At 44.7% G+C, this 15162-nt stretch overlaps 1 protein-coding gene across 1 annotated transcript in view; it reads left to right on the top strand.

Annotated features, from left to right (window-relative positions):
* The window catches only part of LOC142559961 (mitogen-activated protein kinase kinase kinase 1-like), a 53615-nt gene that overhangs the window by 25754 nt on the left and 12699 nt on the right, over positions 1-15162 (top strand). The window contains exons 8-18 of the mRNA XM_075671676.1: positions 511-607; positions 1310-1547; positions 2075-2218; positions 2330-2454; positions 3776-3867; positions 5974-6179; positions 6838-7071; positions 7787-8002; positions 8436-8814; positions 10169-10278; positions 14569-14908. Of these exons, the coding sequence (XP_075527791.1) occupies positions 511-607; positions 1310-1547; positions 2075-2218; positions 2330-2454; positions 3776-3867; positions 5974-6179; positions 6838-7071; positions 7787-8002; positions 8436-8814; positions 10169-10278; positions 14569-14908 (2181 nt within the window). The remainder of the gene's footprint in view (positions 1-510; positions 608-1309; positions 1548-2074; positions 2219-2329; positions 2455-3775; positions 3868-5973; positions 6180-6837; positions 7072-7786; positions 8003-8435; positions 8815-10168; positions 10279-14568; positions 14909-15162) is intronic.

The following is a 15162-nucleotide window of genomic DNA, read 5'->3' on the forward strand; positions in this document are numbered from 1 at the left end:
ATAAACACGACTCTTTAGTATTCAAATTGGATTAGCCGGGTTTTTTTAAAAATTTTTTCATATGCTTACTAGAGAGTAACAGCATCGGGCGATATGGTTTCAGCTCGTCTTGACAAAAAATATAGTTCTGCATCACTCAGGGAATTTTGCAAAGGCACTCGGGGAAAACCTGGAAAACTCAGGGGATTTGGAAATGTCAACTTGGTAGACACCCTGAGAAGAGAGTGGGTAAAGAAATATATATAATACAGGGACTATTGAAAGGGCGCAATTGATTGTGCAACGCTGACTTAATGTGTAAGGTCTTGGCTGTAGCTAAACATTTTCCAAGAATAAGTTTCCTGTCAGATTGCCTTTGATGTGGCCTTCCTTGTGCACTCTGGGATGAAACTATGTTCAATACCAATACCAAGTGAGCAACTTTCGGTCACTAGCAAGGGTGAACATGAACTTGTACATTTGAGTGTTGTTTTTTTTTAGCATTGTGTCTCTCTTTCTTTGCCCTCACAGGGGTGCTGCAATGCAGCCGCAATGGAGAGCCCGTTGTCTGTCCCCTGTGTCGATGCCACTGGAAAGATGACCGATCTTCACCCCCGCCCACTACAAAGTGAGACCATCTGCCGGCTTTAATTGCATTACAAACCCATAAGGAGCAACGTGCCATATTTTCATTTTAGAACGACAGAAAGCTGAGCTAGTTGGTAATATGTTATGCAAACAGGTGAGGCGTGCAGACAGGACGCAAAAGAAGAGAGACGGCGTTCGTGTTGTCCACTTCTCTTCTCTTGTGTCCTGTCTGCACGCCTCACCTTTTTGCATAACATATTTTCACGCCTGTAGCCTGTCTCTGCACACACTAGCACCCAGTTTCAGATATGGAAAAAAAGGCAGTTTTGTGACCTGCTCCATCAAATGCACAAAGCAATGCTCAAACATATATATAACCAGTTTCACACAATTATTACCGCATTACACAACAAAGTTACGGTAATACTTGTAACAAATATAACAAAGGTAATATTGTGTTAGATGCAACTTTGCTGTGCTATAACGAGGCTTGACCCATACGGTTACTATTTATCAAAACATCATTACATGAGCGGACATCGGAAATTGTGTAATGGCAACTGGCAAATAGCTCCTTCATTAACTACAGAAGCTATTACGTTTCCAGAGCACATATTGGACACTAACTTGATCAGCTATGCAAACATTTGCTAATGTTCATGACAAATTGCTGGCATTGAGACTGTGCTAGCAGGGCAAGCGGTTTATTTTATTTTCTGTTATCTTTTTTATAAACTTTCAGGAAGCCAGTGCCGCCTGAAGACGATGATGAAATGCTTGCACCGCCATGCCCACTGCACTGCCTTCTACGTCGCGCGTCGGATGTGAGCCCCTTGCCGAGGCCTGTAGGAACACCTTCCTGTTCAGTGTCAAATGCACCACCTGTGGTGATGCACTTCTTCGGTACGGAGGTAGCTCAATGCCTCATGTCGAGCGTCTGGTCCGAGCGAGAAGCTGCAGTCGTGGAGGTTGAGGCACAGGTATGTTGCCTCTTGATTTTTTTTTTTTTTTCATTGCGCCGTATAGGCAGAGAGCACTTTCTCTTAATCATTGTCATACTGGATGTTAGTGAAGAGGAAAGATCACTTCGAGCCTCTTGACACTACACTACACAGGAGAAAGTGAACACTGAACAGAAAATTAATTGCTTTGAATCAGGGAAATTGTCACCTACTGTGATTGTGCCAAAACTAGCAGTCTGCCAGAAGGGAGCAAAGGTTTCAGATGTGAACAAAAACATAGTGAAGTTACAACTGGGGAAAGCATAACGTAAGTATGGCTTACTTACAGTTCATTACATGATTCACTGCTCCCGATGAACACCACGGGTACCACTATTTTACCTATACCAGGCGAACATTTCCTGTTTTGTGTTCGCATTTCAATTGGGTTGTTAGCATGTATATTGTTGCGAGGCGGAGACAAGCTTTACATAACTCATAACTTTACATACATCAATATGCCAAAATGAGTCTACAAGGCCAGTTGCACACTCACATCTCCTCAGGTGACCCATGCCCTCCGACTGGCCACGTCGAAGCCGATGTGCCTGGAGCCGTGGGGAGGCATAGAAGCCGTGCAGGCCGCCTGCTGCCGAGTGATCTCGCACGCCATTGCCGACCCCGTCTACCGTGTGTATGTCACTGCTCTGGTGAGTAGGATTCCAAGTTTCTCCCTTACTCACCTCTTCTGTCACATTTTTTTTTTCTAGGGATGTTGGAATGGGGAAATCTTCAAATGATTCTTCTTTGTCTGCCAACAGCGTTGCTTCAAGTCCATGCTGGTGCACAGTCCATGCGCCATCTTGGAAGACCTGCACAGCCTGCAGAATCGTGTGCGGAACATAGTGCGAGCTGTGCTCATAAAGTGTGCTCACGGCGGGAACAAGTGAGCACTTTTCTCCTTGTGGAAGTGCTTCTATGTGCAGTTAATTTATTTATTTACCTATTCATAATACCTCCCAAGTTTTAATGTTAGAGTATCGCATGAGGGGGGTACAATGCATAGATGCATAATGAAACATTCAATGTGTGTGGGTATACAGAATATTTTAAAAATGGGAACAAGCTATAACAGTGATTAAGCAAGACCAGAACAAAAATCGAGGAAACGAATGTAAAAACGCAACTGAGTAGCACAGTGATTAGCCAAGACTGCAATAGCAGAAATATGGGATTAAAAAATGTAGTAAGCATAACTAAATACAGCTAATAAGCTAATAACTGAACTAATTCTAGTGTTTTTCTTCAGGAGAAAAACTTCACGCAATAAAATTTTAAACACGGGTTGGCTGATGACTCACAAAAGTTTAACAGAAGAGCTTTCTGTGTTGGGCAATGCGTCTTTCGTTTTGGTTTTTATAAGATCGTTACAATTGCTGCAAACATTTCTCTGCACCTTCGTTTTTCAGATGTAACTGTGCATTGTGTGTTACCTGAAGTGCAATGCCATTTCTGAATCATAACTTTTCTAACGAGAGAGGCCTAATTATGCATTGCATTGTCATGATACCTCATTATAAACCTCTTGGAGGGTGAAAATTTTGTTTCCTTGACTCCCTTTCAGCCCTGTAAATAACACTTGTGTGTATGTCACAAAATAATGTAGCTAATTCATTTAGCGCCAGAATTATGTGCGGTTTAACTGATGGGTTTTGCCGTGTGGAGTGTAATTTAGGAAGTGGCAATGTAAGCAGTTGCAACAGCTGACCACATTTGCCAGAGTATAATAGTTGTCTGCAGACTGCTGCATTCATTGTTAAAGGATGTGCATATTGTGAGGTCGTGTAAGTGGCTTTGGTACCTCTTCATTTTCAGCGCTTATTAAAAGTGTGGTCAGTATTTCCCGTTTATTCTCTGCTGTAGTAATTCCCATAATTTAAGGTCAATGAGGGATGTCACTAAATATTGAGACATATGCTGTTTTACAGTCTTCCTGTGTGTCATGCCAATGCAAAGTTTTTTAAACCATGCCAGCCACATAACCTATACATAAAATGTGTTTTAGGGGTTAAGCGAACTTGGTATGTAATTTAAGGCATCAGCACAATCATTGCTATTGTATCGCGAAGACACTCGGAAAACTTATGTCAGAACTCGTGTAGAAGTTGAGTCCACATTCTTGTTTAATCTGTCTTTCAAGAAAATGTGGTTATAATGTTCTTTTCCCGTGTGTGGGTTTTTCTTGAAGTGGCATTGTGTACTTTCAGGAGAAGCCGTCAGCTGAGCCTGGCAACCCTTGCAGAGCTAGCACGCGGACAAGCAGGAGCACTGTCTGTTGGGAGCCTCACACAATACCCAGGTGAGCTCCCATGTTCATTTCTCATCTGTGACAACTTTCACTAGAGCACCCATTCATTGTCGTCTCCTACGCTTGCACCTAAGTGGCAAATTTGTTATCACGTAATCATGCTACAGTAAACGTCCAATTTTTCGGACTCCGTAGGGCCGGCCATGGAAACATCTGAAAGATCAGGCAGTTCGAAAAAATGAATGCCTGCCTTTTACTGCCCTCAAGGGCTCAGATCACCACAGGCACTTCTGAAATAGCTCTAAAGGCCTGCCAGTACACTTTTCAGGCGTAGCAGTGCTTGTATTATGACAAAGAGAGAGCAGATGCACGCATGTATAATTAAGAAACACATACTATGTCTCTGACTGTGGCCCCCTTTCCACTTTTGGTATGCTTGACTGCGTAACAAAGCTGTAGCGCGACAAAACTAGCTTGGTAGAACCGGCATTATGCAGCGCTTAACCCTTGCTGTGTTTTCCGCGCTTCAAAGCCATTAGCGAAGATGACAAAGCCAGATTCGGCACTGTTTGTGACAGTGGTGAATTCTTTCAATGAAAAACATGGCACAAGACAGCAGGATGCGTTGCAGTGAAAAGTTGAAGCTGCTAGGCCAGGTGGTGTTGCCTTGGTGGCACGGCTGCCAGCGGATTGGGATGTGAGACACCGCTAGTTCAAGGCTGCGAGGTAATCAAAATGGTGGTGCTGGTGGCTTTGATCAATACTGCTTTTGGCAGCAGCAAGAAGTCCTGAAAATTGGGCAATTAAGGGTTTCAATGTTCAAAATTTTGGACGTCCTTATACATTGGCTCTACACACGAAGGCATCCGAATTATTGGACAGGTTTGAAAATTTGGTTGCTGACTGCACATCGAGGCACTCAAATAGACATCAAAAATTCTTACAAATGCTTGCATTAGCGTTGTGCAGAGAAAGTCCCCAATATTTTTCTGTGCTACGAAGCATGTCGTGACAGCTACTTTAATATATTACTGACTCCACATCAAGACAACCAAGATACAAGTTTAAGAGACTTAGATTGGCTAGTTGGTTGCTGGCTTGATGGAACATGGTCATAACGGTGCGTGTGAAGACTGGCACAGAAAGAATGCACAAAGGACAATTGCTGAACTCCAACCACATTCCATCAAGATAAATGTTGTTGCAGCGCCACTTTAATAGGCAATCACAAAGTGCAAGCAGTCAAAGATGATTCCATGCTGTGCCTTTGCCTCTCATCACTGCTCTAGCAGCAAGAATCAACAACTGATCTCGGAAACACTGCCAAGTTGTGAATATGGGGTAGAAACACTGGAGTACACGTGAAGCAAGTACGAGCATTTGATGGGGATGAGGGAACAGAACAGCACAGTAACGACGACTTTATTGGATTGAAGCTGGTTGTGTACCGATTCCTTGACTAAGCACCATACTAGCGAAAAGAGACAGACTGGTGAATGGACGACAACCGGACATGCACTAGACTTCCATCTGCCCATGTGTTCCTCCACTAGTACACTCGAGCCTTGTTCCACGGCAGTAACGTCTGATATGGATATACCTTCATTGTATCAGACATTTACTATAAACGTACCTGCTCATATCCACAAAAATCAGTTTTGCAATCAGGTTTATGTGAAAGAAATACAACTGTAATGCTTCTGACTGGTTAATTTTGATGGCCTGTCGGCACCTTGCAATGCAGATATGTGAGCACGAACATGCCATTGTGTGGTCGTGTGGGCGAGCCATACCAAGGCTCACACATGTGTCCAGAATTTGCTGTTTTAAGTTGCTTTTGCTGGTAAGCATTCTTGCTAACAGAATACATATTTAGAGGTCCAAGCTAACAAATATTAATTTGACTGTAACCAATATTGTCTCAGATCGTGCATTTTCAATGTTATTACAGCAGTAGGGTATTCATTAAACAAAGCATTGAAATAAAGCATAAACATTTACTTCATTATATCTGATAATTTGTTGAATTCATGTTCAGTGTACTGAAGTTCGATCATACAATGTTTAGTGTCAGCCAAAGCCAACAAGCTGAGCTTTTTGCTCCCTCACATTCCTTCGATTCCTCTTGCAAGTGCCACACCTGTGTTTGCATTCCAGCTCCGAATGGCCTGGGCGCCGACTTCCTGCTGGATGTTGTGTTGTCGGAAGGAAAGCTGACCCCTTCGTGGCAGGGTCTCCTCAGCCAGCTGTTGGTGCTGGGGCGGCTGGTCGAGGAGTTCCCACACCTGCTCACCTCACCCATCGCTATCACGGGCACAGTCAATGCAGAGTCGCTTGTCGCCGTCGACCTAGCCGTTCGTGCGGTGCGTCTCAAGCTCTCTCTCTCTCTCTTTCTTTTTTTTTTTTTCATTGAATATAGATACTTTTGCCCCAAGCTTGACTATCTTGTTAGATCGAAATGAAAAAGTATTATCCCATGGGGCTAAAATTTGAAGGATAACAATGACGCCTGATAAGAAAATAAGGATACACACCAAATTCCATGGAACAGAAAACGATAGGTGAAGTGTTGAAGACGCTGGATGACAGCAACTGGACTAGAGAGCAAACAGGTGCAGCTGACTTTCTATTGAAGCAAGAAGTGAAATCGGCCAGATTACCTAATGTCTAGAGCAGTAACCGGTGGTCTGCTAAAGGAACAGAACGAATGGTAAGAGACAGGCAGTGGGTGTAGCTAGTGTGAAGAGATTATGAAATCTCCAGGCACAAAATAGAGTCTGTTGCATAAGACAAGAGCAGTTGGAGATATTTAGAAGAAACAGTGGACTTAAAGTAAAGCTGATGATGCTTAATAGGGCTGTTTGGTAAAATCTGTAAAATCTACCTCACAAAATCTGTTTTTACCTCGTTGTAAAACAATGACTTCCTACTTCTAACAATTCATAATTAAGTTAAATGAGAACCCCTGGTTACTAAGAGTTCGAACTAAGGCTAGCTGGCTGTGTAAACTCTATACTACAGGTGGGGCACAGTCACGTGAACGTGGTTCGCCAGGGGCGTCACTTGCTAGTAGGCCTGGCGCGTCTGTGTGGTCGCTGCCCCACGTCTGTGGCCCGTATCTGGAATGGTGTCTCGGCACTCCAGGGACCGCAGCGTGCCCAGCTGGTGCGACTAGTGGGTGCAGCGCTGCAGGAGGCTCGCAGAAGCCGTCTGTTCCTGCGCACCACCCGCTCACCGTCCATCGAGAGGCAGCAGGTGTGTTGATAAGTCGCCGTTCCGATAAGGTTAACCGATCGTGGTTCAAACCTTGTTTTTGAAATACAAATATTTATGTTCTGTTCACCTGAATGAAGAAACAGAAAAATGAGAAAGTTCCTCAGAAATTTTTTTGCAATACATCAAACCTGCTAAAAGAACTTCGCAAAAGGAAAATTTAGTTTTTTGTCAGGCTTCTGCCACCCGTCGCATTGCAGCGACAGATGGCTTTTTGATATTGCGTAAAACTTCATGGGCAATGTTCTTCTCATTTTTCTTTCTTTCTTTCTTTATTGAGGTGAGCAAAACTTAAGTTTACATATTTACAATAAACAAAACATACTATGCTGTGAGCAAATATTGAACGAAAGAACACAGGTATGTTCTTAAGAGATAGAATGAGAGCAGTTTGAATAAGGGATCAAACAAATTTGGGTAGCTGATATGAAAATTTATGTTAAGAGGTATATTTGGAGCTGGAGCAGGTGATGTAAATGCATAGCACAGAAAACCGGCAATCTATTAAAGTAACAGAATGGGTATCAAGGGGAGAGAGAAATGAAGTGGAGTAATTAGAAAATTTACTGCTCTGAGGTGAGTTTTGATGATACAGCACGGACAAGAGGGTTATTGAAGATCTCTGGGAGGTGCCTCAATTCCTTATTGGGACTTTATCAGGCTGATGATGACGATCAATGATGATTGTAAATCACAGGAGGAGCACCTTGTCCGTGAACAGCTGCTCCACACTAAGAAGAACTGGGTAGGCAAGGATGACGAGGAAGAAGAATGCTGTAACGGCCAGAGACCAGCGCCACTGGCCAACAGCCCGTCGCGTTCCGCCGCCACCTTCCAGCTGCCACCCCCCACCATCGACCCTGCTCTGTTTGGCCAACTGGTCCAAGTGGATACACCAACGCCCAGCAGTGAGGTACATGGCAGGGCCCTAGATTGCTCCCTTTAGCCAGAACAATCCACAGTGATAAGAGCATTCTTGTGCTTCACACACATTTCAATCCAAGCTGCAGCTTTCTTATTAGTAAAAGTACTTGTTCTAAATGAAGACAGAATAAGTCTAGTATGATAGAAAACATATCCTCACACTAGAGAGACAGTTACAAGCATCAGACATCCCCATTTCTTCCTAAACTTTCTTTTTTCCAACAAGAATCTCTCTACCACCACTACTACTAGCCTGCAATTCAGCTGTAGTTTAATTCTATATATTGCTGATAACGAGGATTTTCTCTGTACCACTCGCTCAACAGGACAGATTGCTGGACAGGTTGCTGACCAGCAAATAATTTGATGCCTCGCTAGGCTTATTATTTGATCATGCAGGATGTTTATCGCATCTTGCGCAGACCAAGGCCATTGACAAGCCCTTACCGGAAGACAAATGCAATGCATCCGTGCCAGAGAAGAAGCTTCCCGACAGCCAGCACTCGTCAGGTCGGTCATCCTGGTCTTCCGCAACGTCTTCCTCAGAGAACAAGGTTGTCGTCACAACCGAGACACCCATGGGCCCTGCTGTGCCACCCCAACGTGCCCCACGGAGCAGACCCAACTTCCTTCCCCTCCGCCGGTTGGCCTGTTCGCTGACGTCCCTCGGCCAGGGCCAGCTGCCCTCGGCACAGACGACACCTGGGAGTGCAGTGACATCGCCGGTGTCTTTCAGCCGAGAAATTGCAGCGCTGCCTGCAGCCAGAGCCTCGTCGAAGAAGGGGGTGGTCATCAACCAAGGTGAGCTTCATGTGCATGCGCAATTTGTTATTCAACCTAGTTACTTACATATGTGGACATTAATTTGATGGATGTAAGTAATTTACTCACCAGCAATCACTAAAAATTTGAGGTCCAGGGCAGCAGCTCAATGGTAGTGATATTTAGTCATCACACTCGATTTCTCATGTGGTTTTGCTAATTGTTTGTGTAAAGTGTCAAGTGTTCATGCATAGCCTACAGCACATGGAGCTTTAGGGTTCAGCACCTATTGGCAGCATGTCTTTTCTTGATTCTTGCGTTTCACCTCTAGTACAGTGAAATCTTGATACAACGGACTTTAGGGGATCGCGGCAAACTGTTCGTTATTCTGAAAGGTCGCTGTAGGGAAAGCCCTAAAACTAACCTTTCCGTTCATCAACCCATCAGTTCATCAGTTATCACCGTATAAGCTATCCACGAAAACGTCGCTGTTGGCTATCGCTCAACGCTGTTGCTATAAATTCCACTGCCATGCACTGTATAGCAATAGTGACATGTGCAAAAGAGACATGGACACCGAGAAAACCACCAACAGAGAAGCTTTATGTTGCCTCCAAAGCGCAATGTTTTGTTCGTTTTTCCCATTCCTTGCCGTGGACACCGCAACGGTATTGCTCAAGTCAGATATCTGATTTATTCTAAAGTGCAAGCTAGGTCCGCGCGCGTAGCTGGCACAGCTACGACACAGCAGAAGAGTAAGTCCCCTCCCACGTTTTTCTCCTCCAGTGCATTCTCAGGTTTTCTGAACCCGTGTGCCGGGGCATCCCCTTACTGCACCTTGTCATCTGATAGCCTACTGTTCTGGCTGCCATGAAGGATACACGGAAATCTAAAAAATGCCCAGGTTTCGGAATATTAGTTCGTAGTACTGAGGCATTGTACTGGAAAAAAGAACGATCGTTATTCTGAAAAATGAAGTTTTCTGAAGTTTGTAGTTCTTATATTTACATTTTTGATATCTTTACATTGAAACCAGCAGGGGATTTCTGAAAAGGTTTGTTAATGTGGTGCTCGTAGTAATGAGGTTTCACTGTAGTCTAAAATGAAAAATAAAAGGGGTTGTGCTTTTAGTAGTTTACTTGGCTTCAAGAGCTATTCATTTCCGTCAAATTTTCACGCATTTGTTCTACAGACTCAATAAAAATGATATCAGCTGCTAGCAGATCAGGGTTGTAATCCTCCAAGGTAGCAAATTTTCACTGATTCAATACAAGATCTGGCAAATTGCTGTGATATTAATCATGCAAGAGCAAATGTTGTGCAATGATGGACTTTGTGCTTGTGTAATAACAATTTCTTTCCTTTTTTTTTCTCTCCTTCATTCTTAACACAGGACCACCTATAGCATCAATAAGGGGCTGCGACAGCAACTTGGCGCAGTTTGAGGAATTGGCCACTGAAGACGACACCCAAGACAACGAATTTATCATATTCAAATCTGTGGTAAGTTTTGCACTGTGCGCTCCTCACTTGACGAAATCACGTCATCAGGCTGTCTTGTTTGTTGCCCGTCGCAAACAACACTCCATGCTAGGGTTTTTCTGTGTGCATTTGGCAGTTGCCTCTACATTGTGTGAATGAAGCTCCTACTATACAGTACAGTCGAACCCAGCTATATCGAACTCGCAAAGAAACGCTGATCAGTTCGATATAGAGCATAATTCGAAATAAGCCTGTTAAATAATTGCATGTCATAAAAGCACATTCCATTTATAAAGTCACTTTATTGATGAAACTAGCTTAGTTTCGCATAAATTAGTCCAGCATTTACTTCTGCTTGGGCAATTTCGCCGCCTGCGACGCACGCACTTCCCCACATTCTCTAAGGAGTCGAAGCAGCTGAGGCCGCAACCTTCCGCATTCACGCAGAAGCACCAGACTAGTGCGAGTGCACAGATCACTTCGGAGGATGTGGGCAAAACGGACCGTCGTTGCTTTCCTCATTGTGCCCACTTTCATTTGTGCTCGGTACGATATCGGCGATGTAGTCTTCGTTTTCGGGCTCTCCCGTGGTCGCGACACCATCATCTGCACTCACAAACTCGTCCACCGTTGATTCGTCAACAGCTTCCGGAAATTCTGACAGCTCGCCCCAAACTTCGGCAACACCGGCAACAGCTTTGTCGCATTCATCAGAATTTACAGTCATCACCGAGCAAGCGAAAACTGGCTCGTACGAAGAACCACTTGTACACGGCCGTGCATACGCGTCGGGTGCTGCGGGCATCGGGTCGTTAGTTTGGCCGCTTTAGCCCTAATCGTGCCGAGAGTGCTCCTCGGAATCTTGCACGCTTCGGGGACATCCGACTTCTCATCGCATTCGACCCGATTTATGATTTCGAGCTTCATGACGAAAGGCGAATTCTGCCACTTCATTACGGCAACAATGCAGGAGAAAGCCCACAAGGCGCAAACACAATGAACCTGAAAAGCAGCCAGACAATGAGACTGCACTCGCACTTTCGCCATCTTGCATGCCGAGCGCACAAGAGCCTCTGATTGGCTGTCTGAGCAAGCGCTGCGGGCAGGCCAGGATCATTTTTTGCAGGGGGGTGTCGACGGCTTGCCCGAACAGCCCGGTCACGGTAGGGAGAGCGGTTGGATGGAGCCACGTCGCCGGGTTTCCTTGCTACCGTGAGGGAAAGCCAACTTCTGGGGGCATTTTTCCGGCGCTTAATGTTCGATAACCGCGAGGGAAAGCCAACTTCTAGGGGCACTTTTCCTGCACTTGACGTTCGATATATCGGGAGTCGCTGCTATTTTTGTTCGACGTAAGCGTAATTTTTGCTATATATACTCAATGTAACTATACCGTGACCAGAAATTGTTCCATATATAGAATAATTCAATGTAAATGGGTTCGATATAGTCGGGTTCAACTGTAGAACCCCATTCATAATTGTATAAAAAAGAAAGTTAGAGAAAAAGCCTACTAACTGGGAACATGTACGATCCGAAGCGACTAAAAGATTGGACAGATTCAACTGTAGCTGACATCTACGGAATGTGAAGCATTGCACAAATTGTTTCTGACACGCCAACGTGTGCCAAGCTGCATGAAGCTTGAGCAGCCCCAGACACACACTGTCATGTCTGTGGCTTTCACAAGCTCAGGTTTGCGCTGTTCGAATTCGATCTGGGTCAGCAGCTTCATTGAGCGGGGCAACTTGGCAGGAAGTTTTGACTTGCCCACTTGGCACGAATTGTTTGTGGCACACGACGCCGACGAGTTTTGTTATAGTGAGGCCCGAGCGACTGCACATTGTTTCCTATTATGTAGGCAACCGGAGACAAACAAAATCAAGATGGTGAGTGACACTGGAATACTATGCCTATGATGCCACCAGAACAAAACATGACACTCACATTGCAGCGTGTCTGGGTTATCACCTATTGAAAGAAGCGTGCAGTACGTTTTCAATGGGCACCATGCTTCACATACTGTAAAACAGACAGGTGAAGATGCTTACTGCAATAGGGTTGGCAGTGATAACTGTGTATGCAGCACGCAATTACCTGAGAGCAGATTTGCTGGTGCCGAATTAGAAAACTGAGTGCGTGCCGAGATTCTAATATGAGACAAACAGGCAATTATTGTGGCGAAGCTGCTGTGACAGGTGGCTACTGTTCTTTTCCCATTTACTTGGAATCTAGCAGCTGGTAAACATATTATACGATCACAGTTTGGTGGTGCATTGAACGTTGGTGCCGGGAACATATGAAATGGTAAAATGCGTACTCGATCGCAAACGTTGGTGCCAGGAAAACGTAAGTAATGGGATAGCACCAATGAAGTTCTCCTGTATGTTATGAATTAACAGTAGGATCTGAAGTTCCTTGACCAACGAGACGAGCAAGAAATCATAATGCCTGCAGTGAGCTTTGTTGAAAGTAAACTCTTAAAAGATCCTTCTAGGGTTGTATTTATTTATTTATTTATTTGTTATTTGTGTTTGTTTGTTTATTTGTTTCACTATCATTTGTTACCCTCAAAGGCCCTGCCCCATTGGGGCATTACGTTTACAGTGAAACCTCGTTAAACCGTAGTTGGCCGGAGCTGGGAAAAAGTATGTACTAAACAGTAGTACTGCTTAACTGAAATAGCATGAGATCGCCCACTTACGTGTCAAAAACGGGACTAGGAGAGAGTGCGGTGAAAGGGCACAAACATGCAGTATTTATTTACTTCGCGCGACAAAAGTCTCATTATTTTCGTTTGATGCCGCGGCGGCCTAGCAGCGACGACAGCAGCCTCAAACTTACTGAAGGTGCGTGCAAGTTCTTCAGCCAGCCCCCTCTTCTCGGCAAACACTCGCATGGCAGATTCCTCGTTGGCATTGCATATTCTCCATGCACAGGTGCGGTAACGCTGCAGATGTCGCGGGGCGCCTTTTTCATTGCGGGGTGCTGTTCTCGTCGCGACGATTGCATTCATGAGGCTGACGTAATGCGCAGCGTCTGCCACTGTCGGGCCTGAATTGCCCATGCTGTCACTTTCCGTGTCGTCCTCATCGCTGTCGTTAGGCGACACTTCAGCAACAGAGGGAACGATGGCAAAAAGTTAAGCCTCATAGAGGACATCTTTTTGCAGTCACAGCAGCGCTGCCGAGCAACTTCTTCGCATTCCAAATACCACACACCGTAGTCAACGGTAGATCCCTGTCGCGTGCCAGCACCAACTTCTTCATGCTACATTTGATAGCACGAACGATGTCCAATTTTCTACGCTGAGTACCTGGTGTTTTTATCCAAGATTCGGCATGAGGCCATGCTTGCACGAAGCCGAAATGATGTTGAGGTTGATGTGGCTTCACACACAATCGCACAGGGTGCTTGGAAGCCGTTGCTCCAATCTCTGAGGCTTGCTGTTCTGAGGCCTTATGGGGACGACGCACCACCATGATTGCGTGACGAAAAGTGGAGACACTACGTGTTAACCGATACATACGCAATACGCTGGTACGGTTTATGCGGATACAAGACGCACAGTGTTCAATGGCTGCTGAGTCGGGGATTTGACTTTACTACTTTTAAAATGGTACTACTGTTTAAGCGGATACAATTTAACGAGGTTTTAGTGCAGTATTTATTGTTTGTTCACCTCCATGGGGGCATTGTGTAAGGGGAGAACTACAGATACGTTAGGCATTATTAAAAAGAACAAGAAAATGCATCAAGATAACCAAAGCATTATTCAGACAACACAATACTGCACAACATCAAAACAGTCAATACAAAAAGTACAATTAAAATGAAAACTTTGAAGAACATCAAGATGTATACACAGGAACATACTAGTAAACATTACATGAAGATCTTTCTTTTGTTTATAGCTCTCCTTATAAATGTATCTGTATTGTTAAATTGGAAATGACAGTAGAACAGCTTGTTTTTGTCATAAAAATATTATATTGTAACCTATGTTCTACTTCATAAAATTACCCATTGTTTAGATGTTGTACTTGTTATGGACTCTCAGGTACAGTTACTTATGTGCAGTTCATCTCGGAAAACACTCTTACAAAATAAATCAGTTGAAAGTAGAACTCTTGCTTGCATTTTTGTCCCCAGTACGTTGTCTGCTTTCTGACGCCAGGTAATCACGAAATCAATTTCAAGACCTTACATGAAATTAAGCAATGCCTTGCGTTGTACCCTCCGTCTGTACCTGGTTTTTGCGCTTCACTTGCAGTAAGCAAGTGCTCTCCGTTGTTTTTTTTTCCCCTTCTTCAGCCGGGGCTTCCTCCCATCTCATTCGGCACAAGCAAGGAGGGGGCGAAAGGCTCGAGCTATGTGGAGGGCCAACACTGGCTGCGAGGCCCAATGCTGGGTGCTGGGGCGTTCAGCTCGTGCTACCAGGCGATGGACCGCAGCACAGGCACCTTGATGGCTGTCAAGCAGCTGCCCTTCTGCCGGTCATGCCAGCGTGACGACAAGGAGACGGCCGAGATCATGGGCAACATCTGGAACGAGATCCAGATGATGGCACGCCTCGAACACCCGCACGTACTGCCCCTGCTCGGTGCTACCAAGCACAAGGACCAGTACAATGTCTTCCTCGAGTGGATGGCTGGTGAGTGTACTCTCCATGCCTGCATCTAAGACAGTGACACTTCATGTGGCAGCTTCCGTTGGGTGATGCACAAATGATAAATCTAAGTTTCTGGGCAAACTGTCTTCTAGTTCTTGTCTGCGTCTTTTGCACTGCTTTTACATATGAAAGCTTGGATGTGCTTGTGAAGCATCACTTCTGTTGGTAGTGCCCAGACAATTTAAAATGAAGCTTTCTTTGCCTTTTCCCCCAGTTTGTTGGGCTTTCGTTAAACA

The sequence above is a fragment of the Dermacentor variabilis genome, chromosome 10, assembly GCF_050947875.1.
Source record: "Dermacentor variabilis isolate Ectoservices chromosome 10, ASM5094787v1, whole genome shotgun sequence".
Classification (NCBI taxonomy): domain Eukaryota; kingdom Metazoa; phylum Arthropoda; class Arachnida; order Ixodida; family Ixodidae; genus Dermacentor; species Dermacentor variabilis.